Here is a 16,597-nt window from a genome sequence, read left to right as displayed (position 1 = left end):
TTAGACTGCTGCCCCCGCGACCCGGATTACGGATAAGCGGGAGAAAATGAACGAATGAAAGATTGTAAAGCAACAATAGAAACTTTACATTATACATCACTATACACAAATATGAGTTTGACGCATCATTCTTTAATAAGTATTTTTGCTTTGTTAGATTGTATGAAAATTAATATGTTTACATTTCACAATGTGCTGGGATTGAAACTTATCAGCTTCGGTGCACTTACGTGAACGTTTTCATACCAGAAATTTCCATAAATACCAGGATGTAAAGAGCAAATTCAGTAGAAAACTACTAGAAAAACATTGAAGAAGTGGTGCTCTGAAAAGTTTCACCACACACATTTACATAATAAGTTCAGGTTTACTAATTTCACATGACAAACCTTTATAAGCTAGTCATATTTACAAGTTTTACCCCAACAGTTCACAAAAAAAAGCTAATTTAAACTAGTTTTACCTCACAAATTCACACAAAAAGCTCATATGTACTAATTTCACCTCACACATTCACATAAAAAGCTAATTTTTTGCTAGTTTTTGCTCTAACTTTCAGGGCAAAACTAAGAAGTACTGTTTTATCCCTAAATATTGACTAAAACATATCAATGTATAGAACTAGTTACTCTTCATCATATAATTTTTATACCCAGTTTATTTATAGATAAAGATTATGTAGAGTACGTAATTTACATATAACAAGGCATCAGGAAATTAACATAAGCCTCTAATTTGAATTATATATACACAAATACATACAAAGATGATAATGTTTGCTACAACACAGCATTTCTATTCACACCAGGGTTAGGTGATCGCTGATGATAATCTAGTGTATTCGCTGACATGCTGGAACTGAATAAAAAAAAAATTGCCAACTGGCTTTGGGCTCCTCAGAGACCGGGTATAAATAATAGATAATTTCTACAGTTCCCCTTCAAATTATTCTTTTTTTGGTTCATCGAGACTAATTTCATGGCTGAATGCATCTGATACAACACGTTACTAAATTATTAAAAAAAAAAAAAAAAACACCGGCTTGGGAAATTATGATAAATCTGTAGGAATCACATTAAAGACAAAGGTTGAGCCTAATGCCATTTGTATTTAACGTTTAAAATACAATTTGACATAGGGTTAAAACCGCATGTCTGATTATTATGCAAGGCTAGAAAAGTGCAGAAATGAATAGCATTAATTTTTTATTGCTGATACAGTACATAAAGGTTTATTGAGAGGTTCATGTAATTTCCATTTTTTTTCCAAGTAGTATGTATATACACCAAATGTGTTTAACACATGCAATCAATTCCTTTTTTTGTTTGTTTTGTAAAGAAATCTTTAATGGCGTCATATCCTTAGTACTAAAACATCAACCAGGTGCAAACTGCCATGTTGAAGCAAAAACTACCAAACGTAATGAATTTCATCTGGACCTGGCAGCTGACCTCTGGTCAAGGGTTTTATAAGAAACAGAGCCATACAAATATGAATGCCCTCAGCTTGCATAGAGGAAGTGTGCAAGGCTCGAGGTAGGTTTGGGAAGGCAGGAAGGCACAATGCGGTTTGTGCAACTAAATACAGTACGCATTTAAATACCGTGCACAGAACCCGCACACAGTGTTTTGCAGGAAGTTAAGCCACATTGCAATAAAGCTGCTGCAAAAGGAAGTGAAACTGAAAGTTTTTAAGATATATTTGGTTTACATGCTGAACGGAACATAAAGGAGAAAACAAGGGGCATAAAAATCGCCCCAGCCCTGATTCCTTAGATGAGGCATTCTACCTCACTCGTTCACAGATCACTTTTACTAGGTTCACCCTCATTCATTCAACACAAACACAATTCAAACTTAAGTCCTATATGTTTTTGCCTTATTTGATTTACAATAAGAGCTACCATTTTGTAGTTTTACCTCACACTATTGTGCAAAAGTCTTACGTTACTAGTTTCACCTCACACACAGATTTCACAAATGTACTTGTTGTACCTCATTCTTATAAAATGCTCATATTTCCTAATTTCATTTCACACATGCAAAAAAAAAAAAAAAAAGCCAAGCTTTGTGTTACATCATGTGCTCTTTAAAGAAGCTTATACTTCCTAATTTTACCTCAAGCGTCCACACAAAACAAAGATTTACTAGTTTTAGGTCACATGTTCATATAAAACGCAAAGATTTTTTTTTTGTGGTACCTTAAAGGTTCATACAGACATGCTCATAATTACTACCTTTACCTCAAACGTTCACAAAAGAACACATCATTAAGTGGTTTTACCTCACACATTCACACAAGACACAACAGACTTCTAAAGTATGTTCCAAATGTTTATTTACAACAAAAGTGGTAAAGGAGGAAAGGGGGGTATCTAAACAAAGACAAAATGGCAGCTATTCTCCCTGAGCTGTACACAAAAATACAGAGGCAAATCTACAAGCAATTCACAAATAGAGGACCCTTACGCTTACTTAACACAGATGACCGTCCTAACACCTGCATACACACACCTAGATGGAGATCAAAGCATTTATACATAGCCATGAAGTAGACGAGAAACAGACCAAAAAAATTTTTTTAATGAAAATAAAGGCTAGACATTGTGTCAATACACAAAAGGTGCTCAGTGCCAAGGTGACCTTTTGTAACCTTTTCCACTGAGGGAAGAGAATGATTTTAAATCGCATTCTGGATTCAAATTAGAACTTTAATAGTAATGAATGAAGTCTAAACAGAAGGTATAGAAAAGAATGTGATTAGAATGAAATAGAATGAAATTTATTATTATTATTTTTATTATTATTATTATTTTTTTTTTTACTCCCACGATCGTCAATCGTTAGCTAGCAGAAAAGAAAGCGATCTATGTACAAATGACGGACAACAACATGCAAATATTCACAGTGAAAATGACTACTTCGGCGTACAAAAAAAAAAATATTTACATACAGTATTAAATGGAAAATTGTTCCTAGGGAAAAACAAACAGACAAAACAAAAGTGAGTAGGCTAACAGAATCAGCAATAACATCCTATATAGTTTAAAGCTTCAGTGCTTAATAAGCCTCAAGCCTGTGATGGAACATGCGTCTCGAAGAGACCAGAATATCCGCTGCATTTGGAAAATAACTTTTCAAGCCGTGAAACAGTCCGAAATGCCAGTGCTGTTTTGACCCTGTACAGTCACCTAACATTATTACCCTCTAAAAACAAAACGACTATTATTTAAAAATTAAATAAAAAAAAAAGCAAACACTGTGTGATCATCTTGAGGGATCTTGTTCTTGTCGAAGGAAAAAAAGAAAAAAGAAAAGTCCAGGAACCAAAGTCCTCCTCAGCAACTGATGAACATATGCATAATTATATATGGATAGTTATGTGTGAGGGAAAAGTGTGTGCGCGTGCGAGAACGAGGAGTGCGAGAGATCGAGTGAGAGACGAGAATGCGCTATGCTGGGTGACGACGCTGGCTTCATAGGAACTCGATGAGGGATTATTTAACTGGGCGAGTGTAAGACGCGAGGGCATCGAAAATCAGCGTATTCGTAAAGCTTTAATTTAGCACCAGGTGTGAGCTCAGTTGCAGCATCTCGTCACTTTCTCCTCATCCCCTCGCCCCTGAAGGACTCCCGTGTATATGGGTGTACGCGCATATATCAGTCCTTTGTCTGCATTTGTTGTCCCTGTTGTACGTTCCCGACGATCTCTTCTTCCTCATCATCATCTTCGTCTTCCTCTTCGTCTTGGTTGTTTAGGATCTCCTCGGGAGGCCAGCGCAGCTCTCCGCTCTCCACCTCGCCCTCGGTCGCCTCCACCACGATGGACGGAAGGCGGTCCTTCAGCTTGCAGCAGCGTTCGAAGTCCGACGGGTCTGGAAAGATCTGCAAGGAGAGCGAGACGGAGGAAGAGAGAGAGAGGGAGAAAAAAAAAATGAAGGCATTTTTCGCCCCTTGTGCTTATTAAAGTGTCATATTTTAAACGTTTCCAGAACCAGACAATTAATAACAGGAAAAGTTTCCACATTATACGGCGTCTGGGGAACGGGCATGATAAATTGATACTATGTCAACGTTCCAGCGCGATTTCAACTCTTAAATTCTCTGAGGTAAAATGTTGACAGAGTTCTGCTCATGTAAATACAAATATATTTATGCAGAAATGCTGTAGGCCTCCATACAGCCAGAATGTGTCTGAAACTCTCATCACGGGCCCGAAGTGAAACCGTTAACGATGCACAAAAGAAGTACAACACTGAAATCCATCAAGAACACTGTTAGCACCAGAACAGGAAGAGCGATGTGAGCGCATGCGTCAGAAACGGATTGGATTCGGTGTGTGAGCACTCGCGAGTGTGTGCGTGTCACAGAGAGATGTAATTGCCTGAGAACCCGGCATGCAGCCGAAACGGCACCCTGGAAAAGACATACATGACTTGCTACCGTCTCCCGCAGATTCTCACGCACGCTCGGCTTTCTTATTTATATCCTTCGGTCTTGGCCTTCGGGAAGAGGACCATGCCTCAAAGTTTTGGATTCGCTTGAGAACTGGACGGGCTGAGAACCCGAGTCGTATTTTTAGCTCCGTCTGTTTCAGGGATAGGGATGGTCACCATCTGGAAAAGGGGCTCAGCAGAAGAAAGGGCTGTAGAAGTATGACTCAGTAGCTAAACCACTTCTAAAGATCATGTAGCAGGGAAAACAATGAAACGGAAATGTTCCCAAATATGAGCTGAAAAAATAAGAGAAAGAAAAATGATCTAGAGAAAGCAAGGTGTTAGACATGGCAATCTTATAAGTGTGAAAAGAACAAGGAAGAGAGCGAGAGAGAGAAAAACAAAGGCTGTTGTAGCTGTTATTAAATGTAACTATAACCGGAATAGAACTTTAAGACATGCCCTTCTCATGTCACTCAAAAAGTTCATGCTACAACACGTCATCGTGTGTTTTACGCGAAACTTAAACACACAGCTGTGTTTTTGTGTCACCGACGGTAAAAAATTAAATAATTAAATCGTCTCGATTGGGTAAATCTAGAGTCCGTCAAGGACGAGACGTCTGTGTGAAACAGGACACGATGCAAACAGGGTGAATATATTTAGAAATTTCTCTTGAAGTCGTCAGAGGACATTAAAGGACTTCTTCTTCTCGGAGAAACATCAGCAACCGGCGTGATGGTCCGATTTTCTAGGAGCTTTGATGGCGGCATCAGATCCTTGCATGGTTCCGCACCTCAATTTTCTCCCACTCATAAACGCAGAGTTCAATATTGTGTATCTCGGTGCTGCAGAACTCATCAGGAGGGGAGAAGGAAAAAAAGTGTCTATTGAAAGGAAGGCAGCAATAGAGAAAGGAAAAAAAGAGGAAGCAGTTCCCTGAGGAATGAAGATGGAAAGAGATGTGAAGGTCCATGTTTTTATTCTTTCCTCCAACACAGAATGGAAAAACAGAAAGGGCAGTCTGGGTAATATGTTAATTAGTTTACTTACAGCATTACTAGACCCTAAACATCACTTGATATTAGTGTGGGGAAGAGGACAAAATGGGCGATGAGCATATATATTTTTTTAAACCAAATAGCGGGGGTGTCTAAAGGTCACCTTATTAACCGCTGATATTTTATTGGACCCCAAAAAACAAACAAAAACAGACAATTTTTAAAAAAATAAATAAAAAGGGAGCTTTTGAATGTCTTTTCCGCCATTTTGTTCGAAAAGAAGAGAAATGTGTTCCGTCGCCGTATTGACGGGTCAACATTTTTTCACATTTGTTAAAAAATGATCAAATCTGTTTTAACAGCGATTCGCACAGACACGCATACAAATACAACCAGAGTCATCCTCTTTTTCTGAATGGAAAGCACCCGATTTCCAAAATATTTGCTTTCGTTTTGAGAAATGGAAAAGAATAAATGATTCTCTCCTCTGTAGTTGGCCTTATTTTGGAAAGCAGAAACTTTCACTTCTGAAATGAAGCCCACGGTGGAAAGCCTGGCTTCAGAATCGAAATATGACTTTATTGTGAAAGTAATAAGTTAAACGATAAAAGATGCCTGGGGTGGCCAGTTCTTTTGCTTTTAAGTTGTTGCTGTTGTAATACTGCAGAGATAAAGTGAAGCAGGGCTAAAAAGGTTTATGTACCTGAAAAGTGAGGCGATCTTTGCTTGGGCTGAGCCGTATGTCCTCCATCGGAGTGCTGCTGATCATCACTTCGGTCATCTCACGGCACGGCACGAACACAGAGCTGCTGACACACAGACGGGCCGAAAAGAAAATGATCAGAAAGGCTGTAATTATCAAACAATATCAACCATGCTGGACCTAATGAACATTACGAGGTACCAGAAATGGTATATCCCATTTTATCAAATTCTTTTTGCCCAGAATGTTTTCCAGTGGACATCTTGACTCTTTCGAAGGTTTGTCTCTTTCAGGGATATCGTTTAAGAGAACCATGTTTTGTGGAACACTGAAGTCTAAAAGCTTCCAAGCAGAACCCTTTGTAAGGAAGCTGTATTCCTTAAAAAACGAATTCAAGAAGATCTTTCTGCTTTGTCCCTCTGGTGGGGAACCCATTTGGAACCCATCTAAGAAGCAATAACACTTGCCAAAGACTACATGAACCCCTTTTTTATTTGAGAAATTCCATCACGGTGAAAACATGTCAGAAGCTTCCTCTCGCATTTTCTCCACTCTTAAAGCCATTTTAAAAAGGACATACAATAGTAAACTTCACTTGTAGCCAATAGAGTTCTCCAGCTCATCTCTATAAAGGAACCCTGTAACCTAACAGTCTAAACACTCACGATGAGGGACTCGTATTTCTTACGGACTTCCTAATTCGTCTGCCAAGCTTTCCATCCAAAGTGGCATTTCTAATAATACAATCGATCTACTTAAAGGTTTCTGCTTGCGCGTTCTACCTCGGCCATGTCGTGCAATTGGTCGGGTGCATGGTTTGACATTGAACATTAAAAAGACATACCACAGCCGCTAGCACTCAAAATGTTATACCACAATGAGGTCGATGGTCCACAACTGTGTATAAGAACTTGCCATGTAAAGTGAACTTGCTTTATACTGAATTCACTGCATAAATTGAGCACGGGGAAGCAATCACGAAACTTGTCAAATCGTTAGGTTCCTCTAATAGAAAAGGGTCACCGTTCTTGCTGGAATCTGCTGATTCTGTAGTCCGAACACGCACGGAATATGAGCAACCTCTTCACGCACCCTAGTAAAAATTGTGTTTTATGGTTGAAGGGCGAATATTACTGCACCGTCAAGAAAGGGCATCTATTCCTGTGCGAGCTGAGAGTGCACTAAAGCTCCTTTCTCATACAAGTTATTTAAAGTCTGCTTGTGTAGTGGTCAGTGTGGGCATGTTTGCACGCACACACAGACACAGAGATGGGACCAGCTAAATAAACTCCAACAAGGGCATTTATTTAAGCTTGGGGTGAGACGAGCACGAAAAGGGAAAAGTGTCCCAGACTTCTTTTCACGGGACTGCTCGATATTACTGAAAAACAAAACAAAACATTGTAACTTTTTTTTTCGTTTTTTTTTTTAAGTTGTTTAAGTTGCATTCCTGTCGCTGGATTTCAATAGCTTCTGGAGTTACGTTCATTCATCCTGTTACAAAACACACCACAACTTCCCGCGATGCTCCTCGTGCAGCTCTGCACACGAGCAAACATCACCTTGTACCTTATCGTCTCCAAAACCAAACAAGGGCCAGGGGATGGCACTGTGTTCACGTAAATCCCTGGATTACCCAAGTCAATCTCCTTCCTATAAACCAAGCCTGAGCACTTAGCAATGAGCCACTGGCTATGTAACATTGTGTGAGCTGACCTGAAAAAGCCTGTTATTCACATTGCATCCTCAGATGCCATAATTATATAAGTCTACTTTTAAACAAACAGTCGATCGCATGAATAGTTAGAGAGTAAGCGAGTAATATAGCTAGCTGGTTAGAGAACGCTAGTCATGTCATCTGTCAAATCACAAGGTGAGCGGAGGATTAAAGCTAGCTAATAAAAATATCCATATCAAACAACATATGCAAATTTGTGACTTCAAACCAAAGGGGAAGTGGGTGGGGCATGTTGAGTTAGGGGGCTTCTCGCAACTGGCACATTTCTACAATATAGAATTCATGAGTAGGAAAAGAAATGTAAAGGGAAATATGTCCTGATGGCTTTTTTAGTAGAATTGATGAGCCACACACTTTACTGAACATTACGAATGGTGAAGTTTCGAAAAACAGATGGGTTTAATTTCAGGTAGAATTTTTACATACTGTCTCTAAGGAGCAGAGTAAGAAAAATGATTAATTATTAATAGTTAATTTTTTGTATCCGTTTATAGTTACATTTAATGTTATTGAACCTTTGGGAAAAAAAAAATATAGATACTGTTTTTTTGTTTTTTTAACTTAAGACAAAAAGAAACTGCAACCTCTTGCTGCCACTAGAGACTCATTAACTTGAGACTCCATAAACATTACAGCAATTACCTCATTAAATATATTATTCCACCATAATTATATGGTTATACACAATGCTCACCCTACAGGTCGCTGTGTAAACCGTTGTAGGAACGATAATTATATTATCGATATAAATTTTTTATTATTATTTGATATTAATTTTCAATATTAACGATAATTAACTATAACCCAGTTGTCTGAGCCGCTGTTCTAGAAAATCTCATCTCATCAACAGCATCCGACCAATCAGAATGCAGAATTGTGTTAAAATCCCCCTTTAACTAGTTGTCAAAAGACAGTTATGCGTCAGACATCGTGGAAGGAGAATCTTTGTTTTATGACTTCCTTTACTTAGCTGTGGCCTGCCAGAAAAAAAGCGTCTGGAAATCTGAATATTGTAAAAACACACACACACACACACACACACACACACACACACACACACACACACACACACACACACACACACACACACACACACACGGAAGAGCATTCAAAGTTAATCCAAATTAGGAATTAGGATGTAATGGAGAATGTTCCCTGCAATCATCTGTGGTATTTACTATTAAATGTAAATGTTATACGGGCTGTTGCTGGGGGGGTTTAGATAGAAAGAGACAGCCATAGAGAGGGAGCAGACATAATGAATGTGCACTGATTGCACAAACGTGTGCCTGAAATCTAAACACTTGGCTTTGCCAGCAATATTTCAGCTCCGAGGCCACATAAACATCCTGCTCAGCTAAGAATAACAGAACATCGGGTCTAATAAAACACGAAAACCAGGCGAAAAGAGAAGTAGAGGAGGCGGGAGAGTGCGCGACAATTCAAACTCTACAAGCACACCCAAGTGTTATAAAAAAAAAAAAAAAAAAGGGTAGGTCGTCGTGCTACAAAACCCTTTGTCGGCTTTGCCATGGAATTGGAAATATCTAGAAGGTTTGGAGTGGAGTGCTCTTCGTAAAGCAAACAAGAAGTCAAAACTATGGATGCGGCCCATTAGCGGCGAAGCTATTCTTAGCATCAAAGCCGATTGACATAAAAGTGAGACATCCCCCCCCCCCCCAAGAGTCTCAATGCTCATGTGTTTTAGTAATGTACGTAGAACAACATGTGATACTGTAGAAATGTCACCCACCCTACTAACGCTACTGAGACAGGAAATCTGTATGGCAGACGGAAGTACTAAAGGTTTAGCATTGGAGCGCACGCACACACGCGGCTCGAAACAAAAAGCCAACCGTGTCGCTGAAAATACCCGAACAACAGTCCTCCGACGTTATCCTCAGCATGCTCAATCCTCCAGCTGTGGATCTTTATAATCTCCATGCGGGACATGCAGTGCTACTGTTTTGCAGATTTGAACCCTGGGCCGCCTAAATCTCCTTATCCGCTTTAATAGGAAACATGGCAGAATGCGGCCCGGTGGATTGGGCGAACCCCCAGCGGCTCAGGATGTTTTTGGGAATTGAAAGGGGGGAAAAAAAGAAAAACCGAAATAGTGTTTTGAGTCAGTGGTGATTTCCTCTAAACTCTCTTCGATCTAAAAAATAAAAATAAAACAGTACCGTGGATAAAATTTATCTGAATTCATTCTAAAGGGGGAAAAGATTGTAATCACAACAGCTTTGATGGTCATGTGCTCATTCCCAGACTAAACACTAGGGTTGTACAAGACTTGAATATGATTTAGTGCTATGGTTTGATGGCCCACAGTGCATCAGCTCCATCCCTCGGTGCTCACACACACTAAACTCACAGGACTCTCAGGCTGCGCATACCTCGCATTGTTTCCCATCTGCTCCGGCTGTACGTCTTAGCCGTCAGCATGGTAGCTGCGTTTGCCAAGGCGAGAACGGAGTGTCGGGCTCAAGCAAAAGGTCGGGAAAGAATGCAGGGATGTATGGATGCAGCGTGCCAAAGCGGGAGACACCAGGCAAGAGGTTTCAAGCAGCAGAGTGACCCAAGATAACCTTTAATTACTAAAAGATTAACTTTAAGAGCATACTAAATCATAAAGAGGAGTTTGGACCCCTGGCAACATGCTGGATTTTGACTTTCTTGGGCCTCGAATCAAAGCAGTAAAGTAAATAGAGGACTGTAGAAATGGAAGCTGGTGCTAAACAAGCGAGAATTGACCAGAATCGAAACAAAGGCAAGGCAAGAAAAAAAATAAAAATAAATAAAGGTCATCACATGATAAGACAGGATTTCAAGTTGAAGGATGCCCCAACATTCTTTCAAATAGGGTTGACATTTGCTTCGAAACTACTCTTAGATTAGCGAACCATATTGTCCTGACTTGGTCACAATTCTGGAATAAATGTCATGGAGAGAAATGAAAACCGCAAAGAAAGACTAGAACGTTGCAAAAGGAATGAAAGCTGGTATTATAAGCAAAATAAAAATGGAGCAGCAGCTAAAGGACTGGGGAAAATGGGAGAAATCTGATCATGTAACCAAATTCGGAAATTAAGCTTGAGATGAAAACTGATTCAAGACTTTTTTTTTTTTTATAAAGTCAAATAAAAACCTTGACCACTGATACTGTTATAATAATAATATTTGATTCAGACTTGGATATAGCTTCATTATCAAATCTTGTCTGGTTGCAAGGTAGCAAATGCTGATGCTTGACAAAATGACTGGACGGACCAAACAAAAGAAGGTTCACGATGGTCAATAGAGATTCGGAGAACTTCTAATTTCCACCCCCTCTCAGAAGAAAGTAGCTTTATCCTGCTCGTATCAGCCCTAAAACCATCCTGCGGCGTTCGAGCTCGAATGCGGAATCCAAAGCGCTGCTTGTTCTCCCGAACTCTTTAAAACAAGGCCCATATTATCCATTTTGCTCAGAATGACTCAAACCACCCTTTGTATATTTAAGCTTGAACACAAAGCTGGAAAGAAAGAAACAGACCATCCGATTTCTTTAATTATAGTTTATCCCCCCAAAAGCTCTTCACAATAAGGCCCATTATTTTCCAACACAAGGGTTTCCAGCGAGGAGCGCGGTTCCAACGAGGCCAGACGGGTTTAAGGCATCATGAGTGACCCTGTAAAAATCTATACGCAACAGTCAATAGTGGAAAACGACGGTGTGTACGGAGTGCACAAATCATCAACTTTGGTTAGACACCTTCGGAATCACCGTGGCTTCCTCAAACAAGAGATGTGTTTAAAGAGGAAACACGAGGCCTTTGTAACACATGAGATCAAGGGGGTTTTGCAGAAAGAAACAAACCCACCAGCCATTGCAAGCTATTGCAGGAAGACAGTAAGCGCACACACAGAACAAGAGCTCTGAAGATCTGTTAAGGAGGTCAAGTCAGTGCATCCTGTTCATGCTTCAAAACAGGTTACATAGACATTAAACAAAGCTACAGCAACACAGCTTATTATAATGATATTATTGATGCATCATTCCCCCCCACAAAAGAGGTGGGATTGCAACCCCCCCTTCCAGCTAATGCATCAGGTGAAAGATCAGGTTAGGTTACTGCTGTATTACACAGAACACATCCTGATTCTTAAGAATGTTGGCGACATCAGGGAAAGGGAATATGCACAATGCGTAATTTATAAATCTAAAAAAAAAAAAAAATAAATAAAAAAGAAAATATTACCTTCCCTCCTACTTTGGAATTAAAGGTTTTTTTTTTTTTTTTAAAACCTGTATTATAATGAAAAAAAAGAAAAAAAAAAGAAATGGCATATCGATTCCACACAATGGAATGTGACCTTTCACAGGGACTAGGAAAGAATCAACCCGAATGACTCACATTGACCGCAGTGCAGGATCTGAGTGGAAATACCACAGTGAAACTTCCAGTGCAAGTCACGCTCAGACTATAATGTAACCTATTGATCAGCTTTCGTCATTTCCCAAAAAAAAAAAAAAAAACAATCACAGGCGATCATCCTTAATAGATTATCGATACGGTCGAGAACGTCAATTTTGGGACTTTGGGTTTGGGAAAGGTTGTACTTCTTTTTTACAGCATAAGATTGCAAAAAGCCTGTTGAAGGAACGTGACCCGAGACGTAGGCGAAACTCTGTATCTGTACCCAGAAGTTTTTGAAATTCCAATGGGAATTAAGGATGCTCAGGATGTACCATCTTTTATACATTATGTACTTTTAGTTTGCGCCCCATGTATGGAAGGTGAACGGGATGTACCGCAGATTAACTTTTAAAGAAAAGCTTTAAACCTACACTAGTAATCATCAAGGTCCCATTATGTAGCTTTAATTATTTAAAGTATACTACATGCATGTTGTGAAAGATACTCCTGGTGCCACATGGGCAACATTGTGCTTACTAAGGAAATCTATATTTCTGAGCTATCATTATTCAAAGTCCTGGAAATAACATAAACTTGTGTTCTGTTGGAAAAGTTTTTGGATTGAAAAGAAAAAAAAGAAGCTCGACTACACACACACACACACACACACACACACACACACACACACACACACACACACACACACACACACACACAATGTTTCAATGTTGGACTGCGTTGCTCAAGGCCCTGGATTGAACCTGATCTCAAGTTACTCAAAGATCCACATGTATGGTTCGCTCCAAGATCTCCTTTCACAAACATACCAAAAGATGGATTGCTATTCTTAATTTCCTCTAGATATTAGTGTGTGAGTGTGTGAGTGTGTATGTGTGGGTGTGTGTGTGTGTTTGGTGCATGGTTGCATTCCTGACTCGCACCAAGTTTTCCTGGGATAGACTCCAAATCTACTACAACGCAGACCGTTACAAAGCCTTTCCATAGGATAAACGAACTAGAGCAGAAATGGGATCTGTGGAACTGATGGTTAAAAGCATGCAAAAGTTTGCACATCCTTATTCCAAGTTGCATCATATTGAAAACAAATCTACTGCAGGTGAAAAAGCATGGTCTTGGCAGAAGGAGAAAAAGTGGCTACATTAAAAAGCTTTTCGGCAGAGAAAATATGTATAATTAACATAGATGCCTCTTGCGTAGTCATGTTTCTTACATCCCAAATCAACTGGTCCACTTTTTACAAAAACAGAGGCTGTTGCCCAACTTGATCTCGATAGAACCACCCTTCATTAGGCATGAAGCAACCAGATGAAGTAGTGCACCAGATTCTCAGAAGCTACACATTTAGGATTGTGCATTGTAAAGTAAGTTAGATACTGGAAGTCACTTGGGATTTTGTCAATGAAATCACAACAACAACAACAACAACAACAACAACAACAACAACAACAAAAAATACTTCTCAAACTGGAAATGATTTCTAACAAGCAACGACAAACCAAACATGCTTTATACTAATGAAAATAATTATAATAATAATTAAAAAAGGGACTTACTGGTACACCTGAGGACAGCAGGTAGTCATGTAGAGCTTCACGACATGTATTGTGCAGAGGCAGATGAAGTGAAATGAAGGCTATGGATTGCAGTGTTCAGGTGCTGAAAGACGACGGCGGTGGCGGCAGCAGTCACTCAGTCATTCACCTCCATCCAGTACCGACACTATCACAGCCACCCGCGAGACCTCGCCTTTTATACAGGAGGCGTGGACCTGCGTCGAAGCCCCGCCTCCAATGGTGCAGAATATTCATGAATGGCAGTGTGGGAATAAGGCAGATGACGCGAGGTGGCACGAGAGCCAATCAGCAGCCGTGTTTTGATGACGCCAGTAGAACGAGCCGTTTCGAGTCACTGGATGCACTGGATGTGTGTTAGACAAGATAAATGATGCTGTCTGCACCTAACACTAATCTCAGTCTCACTCCTATAAACTAATAGCAATGCGTTTGGCTTTTTTTTATTTGTATTTTTTTTTAAATAAAAGCTAATTTCCTTTTAAATAAACCAATATAAAAAAAATACAGTGAAATGTCATCACAAGGTCAAATATGCCAGTACTCTATATGTATTTTTTGGTCTGTCTGTCTGTCTGTCTGTCTGTCTGTCTGTCTGTCTGTCTGTCTGTCTGTCTGTCTGTCTATACATTTATATACACACACACACTTCTTTCCTGAACATCTTGTATTTGCTCGAAATCTTCTGCACATTTTTTACACCGCTCTGTAACTGTGTCCTTTTTAACTATAATGAATGAAATGAAAATGCAGTAAATAAAGCCAATCATGCATTTTGTTGCTAATTTGTCTTTATATTTATCTTATCTATCTAAATAATTATTCAGAGGAATAATATCAATATTTTCAATGATGATAAATTAAGAGTGGTGTTGTAGTTATTATCAGATACACTTGGAATGTTGCTTTGCATCCTTTATAGTGGATATAGTAGAGGGTAGTAAAGTATTGTATAGAATAGTGTAGTATAGTATTGTATAGTAGAGTAGGGTAGAGTACAATAAAGAAATAAAGACTGATACAATGGAGATTTGCCCCCCAAAATAGCTGAAATCGGTAATTTTTTTCTTTCTCACACAATATACATCATACAGAAAAAAGGACAAAGAAAATCAGCAAGCTGGATTCTGACTATAGGGGGAAAAAATCTGATTTGGTAGTCACGATCTTACCAAATATGCTGTGTTAAACTTTGCTCCTGAGTTTCCATTCACACACATGCACACACACCGTATTTAAACAGGTCAGCAGCAAACCTGCAACTCAGCACACATGCTTCATCAACACTATCATGATGAAGCACTTTTTTATCTAATCTAATCTTATCTTACAGTTTTTTCCCCTTTTTTTTTGTTGAACCTTGACTCTATTCTATTACCGCATTACAGTGGAGCTTATATTATATTTTTCCTTCATATATTTCTTCTTATCTCTGTGCACATGAGCTTTAGTCTCAGAGTGAACAGTTGGACTTGGAGAATGCAAGTAATAAAATGTGGGTGAGGGTTAGCATTACACTTATTTCAGCACCCCACACACACACACACACACACACACACACACACACACACACACACACACACACACACACACACACACACACACACACACACACACACACACACATTGTATCGGTTTCTCGTAAGCACTTTGCTACTATAATGCATATTATAACTGCTTATTTTACCTTAATATCTAGGCACTTGCCAATCCAGTGAATCAGTGATGAATAGAACGCATGCGAGAAACAATTTCACTGTATATTGTACACAAATAATTCACTACATCACCAAAAGTTTGTGGACACCTGACATCACACCCACATTTCGTTTTTCAAAAATGTTTCCCCAGATATTCCACATTTATGGTCTTTTAAAAAGCTCCAGTCCCCAGGGAAAGCTTTCCACAAGATTTTGATTTATACCTGTGGTGATTTGTGAACAATCTAATTCTGATAATGAAAATTCTGCCCAAAAACAAAAACAACAAAAAAAAATCCCAGAAGGTCAAAATCAATCTGTTGGTCAATGTGCTTAAGGGGGTGTACAAACTTTTGAATTTGAACTGCATATAAAATTAAGCTAACTGATACATTGTTATACGTTATTAAAACCCAACAATACACCAATATATGCAGAATGTTACATTAAAAAAGATATAATCTAATCTAACAAACGTTTGTTATAATCTAACACTGCCATCTACTGGTCAGTAATTAAATTAAATATAACACAAGTCTTCTCTCTAGTGGCGGATTAAGATAAAGCATGTTGTCATGTCAAGGCGTGTCCTGAGAGTCACATAGAATACAGATTTACATGGCAGAGGTAGAGCTGCATCTTCCTGGAGACAGGAAAAAAACGTCTGGTTTTATTGAATATTTATTTTCCTTTTTTTTTTTGCACTGCAATGGTATGTTTGTGAAAGGGGCCATGAGTTTAAAATTAGAAGACACTTCTATCAATTGATTATTTGCTGTCTGTATAAACCAAATAAATAAAAGCGAACTATTTATACCATGTTGAATTGTATTGCATCGTATTTTTTTTTTTTGCACTCAATCACATTGGGTTGAATCAATTGGAAATTGGATCACACTGCGTCGTAATAGGGGGTGAATTTTATCCCATTGTATGTGTAGCTGCTTCATACTGTATGCATCCTCAATGTATCGTACTGTTGGTTCAGTGTTTGTGGCCACCACATTGTGTTCGAATAGTATAATACG

General features: G+C 39.0%; 1 protein-coding gene and 1 long non-coding RNA gene across 3 annotated transcripts; one reads left to right on the top strand and one right to left on the bottom strand.

The window, feature by feature from the left end:
* The first annotated feature begins 65 nt into the window (after positions 1–65).
* On the top strand, positions 66–3,256 carry LOC310725570. The gene is made up of 2 exons (XR_014533433.1): positions 66–401; positions 444–3,256. It is a non-coding gene; the product is annotated as an uncharacterized lncRNA (long non-coding RNA).
* LOC310725536 (protein LBH-like) lies at positions 2,321–14,036 on the bottom strand. Of its 2 annotated transcripts, none has more exons than XM_083540555.1 (3): positions 13,852–14,036; positions 6,140–6,245; positions 2,321–3,884 (listed from the first exon to the last, which is right to left on the bottom strand). In XM_083540555.1, exons 1-3 carry the CDS (start codon positions 13,878–13,880, stop codon positions 3,660–3,662), a joined length of 360 nt encoding a protein of 119 aa, XP_083396681.1. In that variant the 5' UTR covers positions 13,881–14,036; the 3' UTR covers positions 2,321–3,659. The 2 variants fall into 2 exon arrangements, with proteins under 2 accessions (XP_083396681.1, XP_083396682.1); XM_083540556.1 differs by having other exon boundaries at positions 6,140–6,242; positions 13,852–14,035.
* Positions 14,037–16,597: the final 2,561 nt, after the last annotated feature.

The sequence above is a fragment of the Silurus aristotelis genome (assembly GCF_946808225.1).
Source record: "Silurus aristotelis genome assembly, chromosome: 4".
NCBI lineage: Eukaryota > Metazoa > Chordata > Actinopteri > Siluriformes > Siluridae > Silurus > Silurus aristotelis.
Note: the sequence above shows the minus strand (reverse complement) of the source record. Positions and strands in the feature narration are given on the sequence as shown.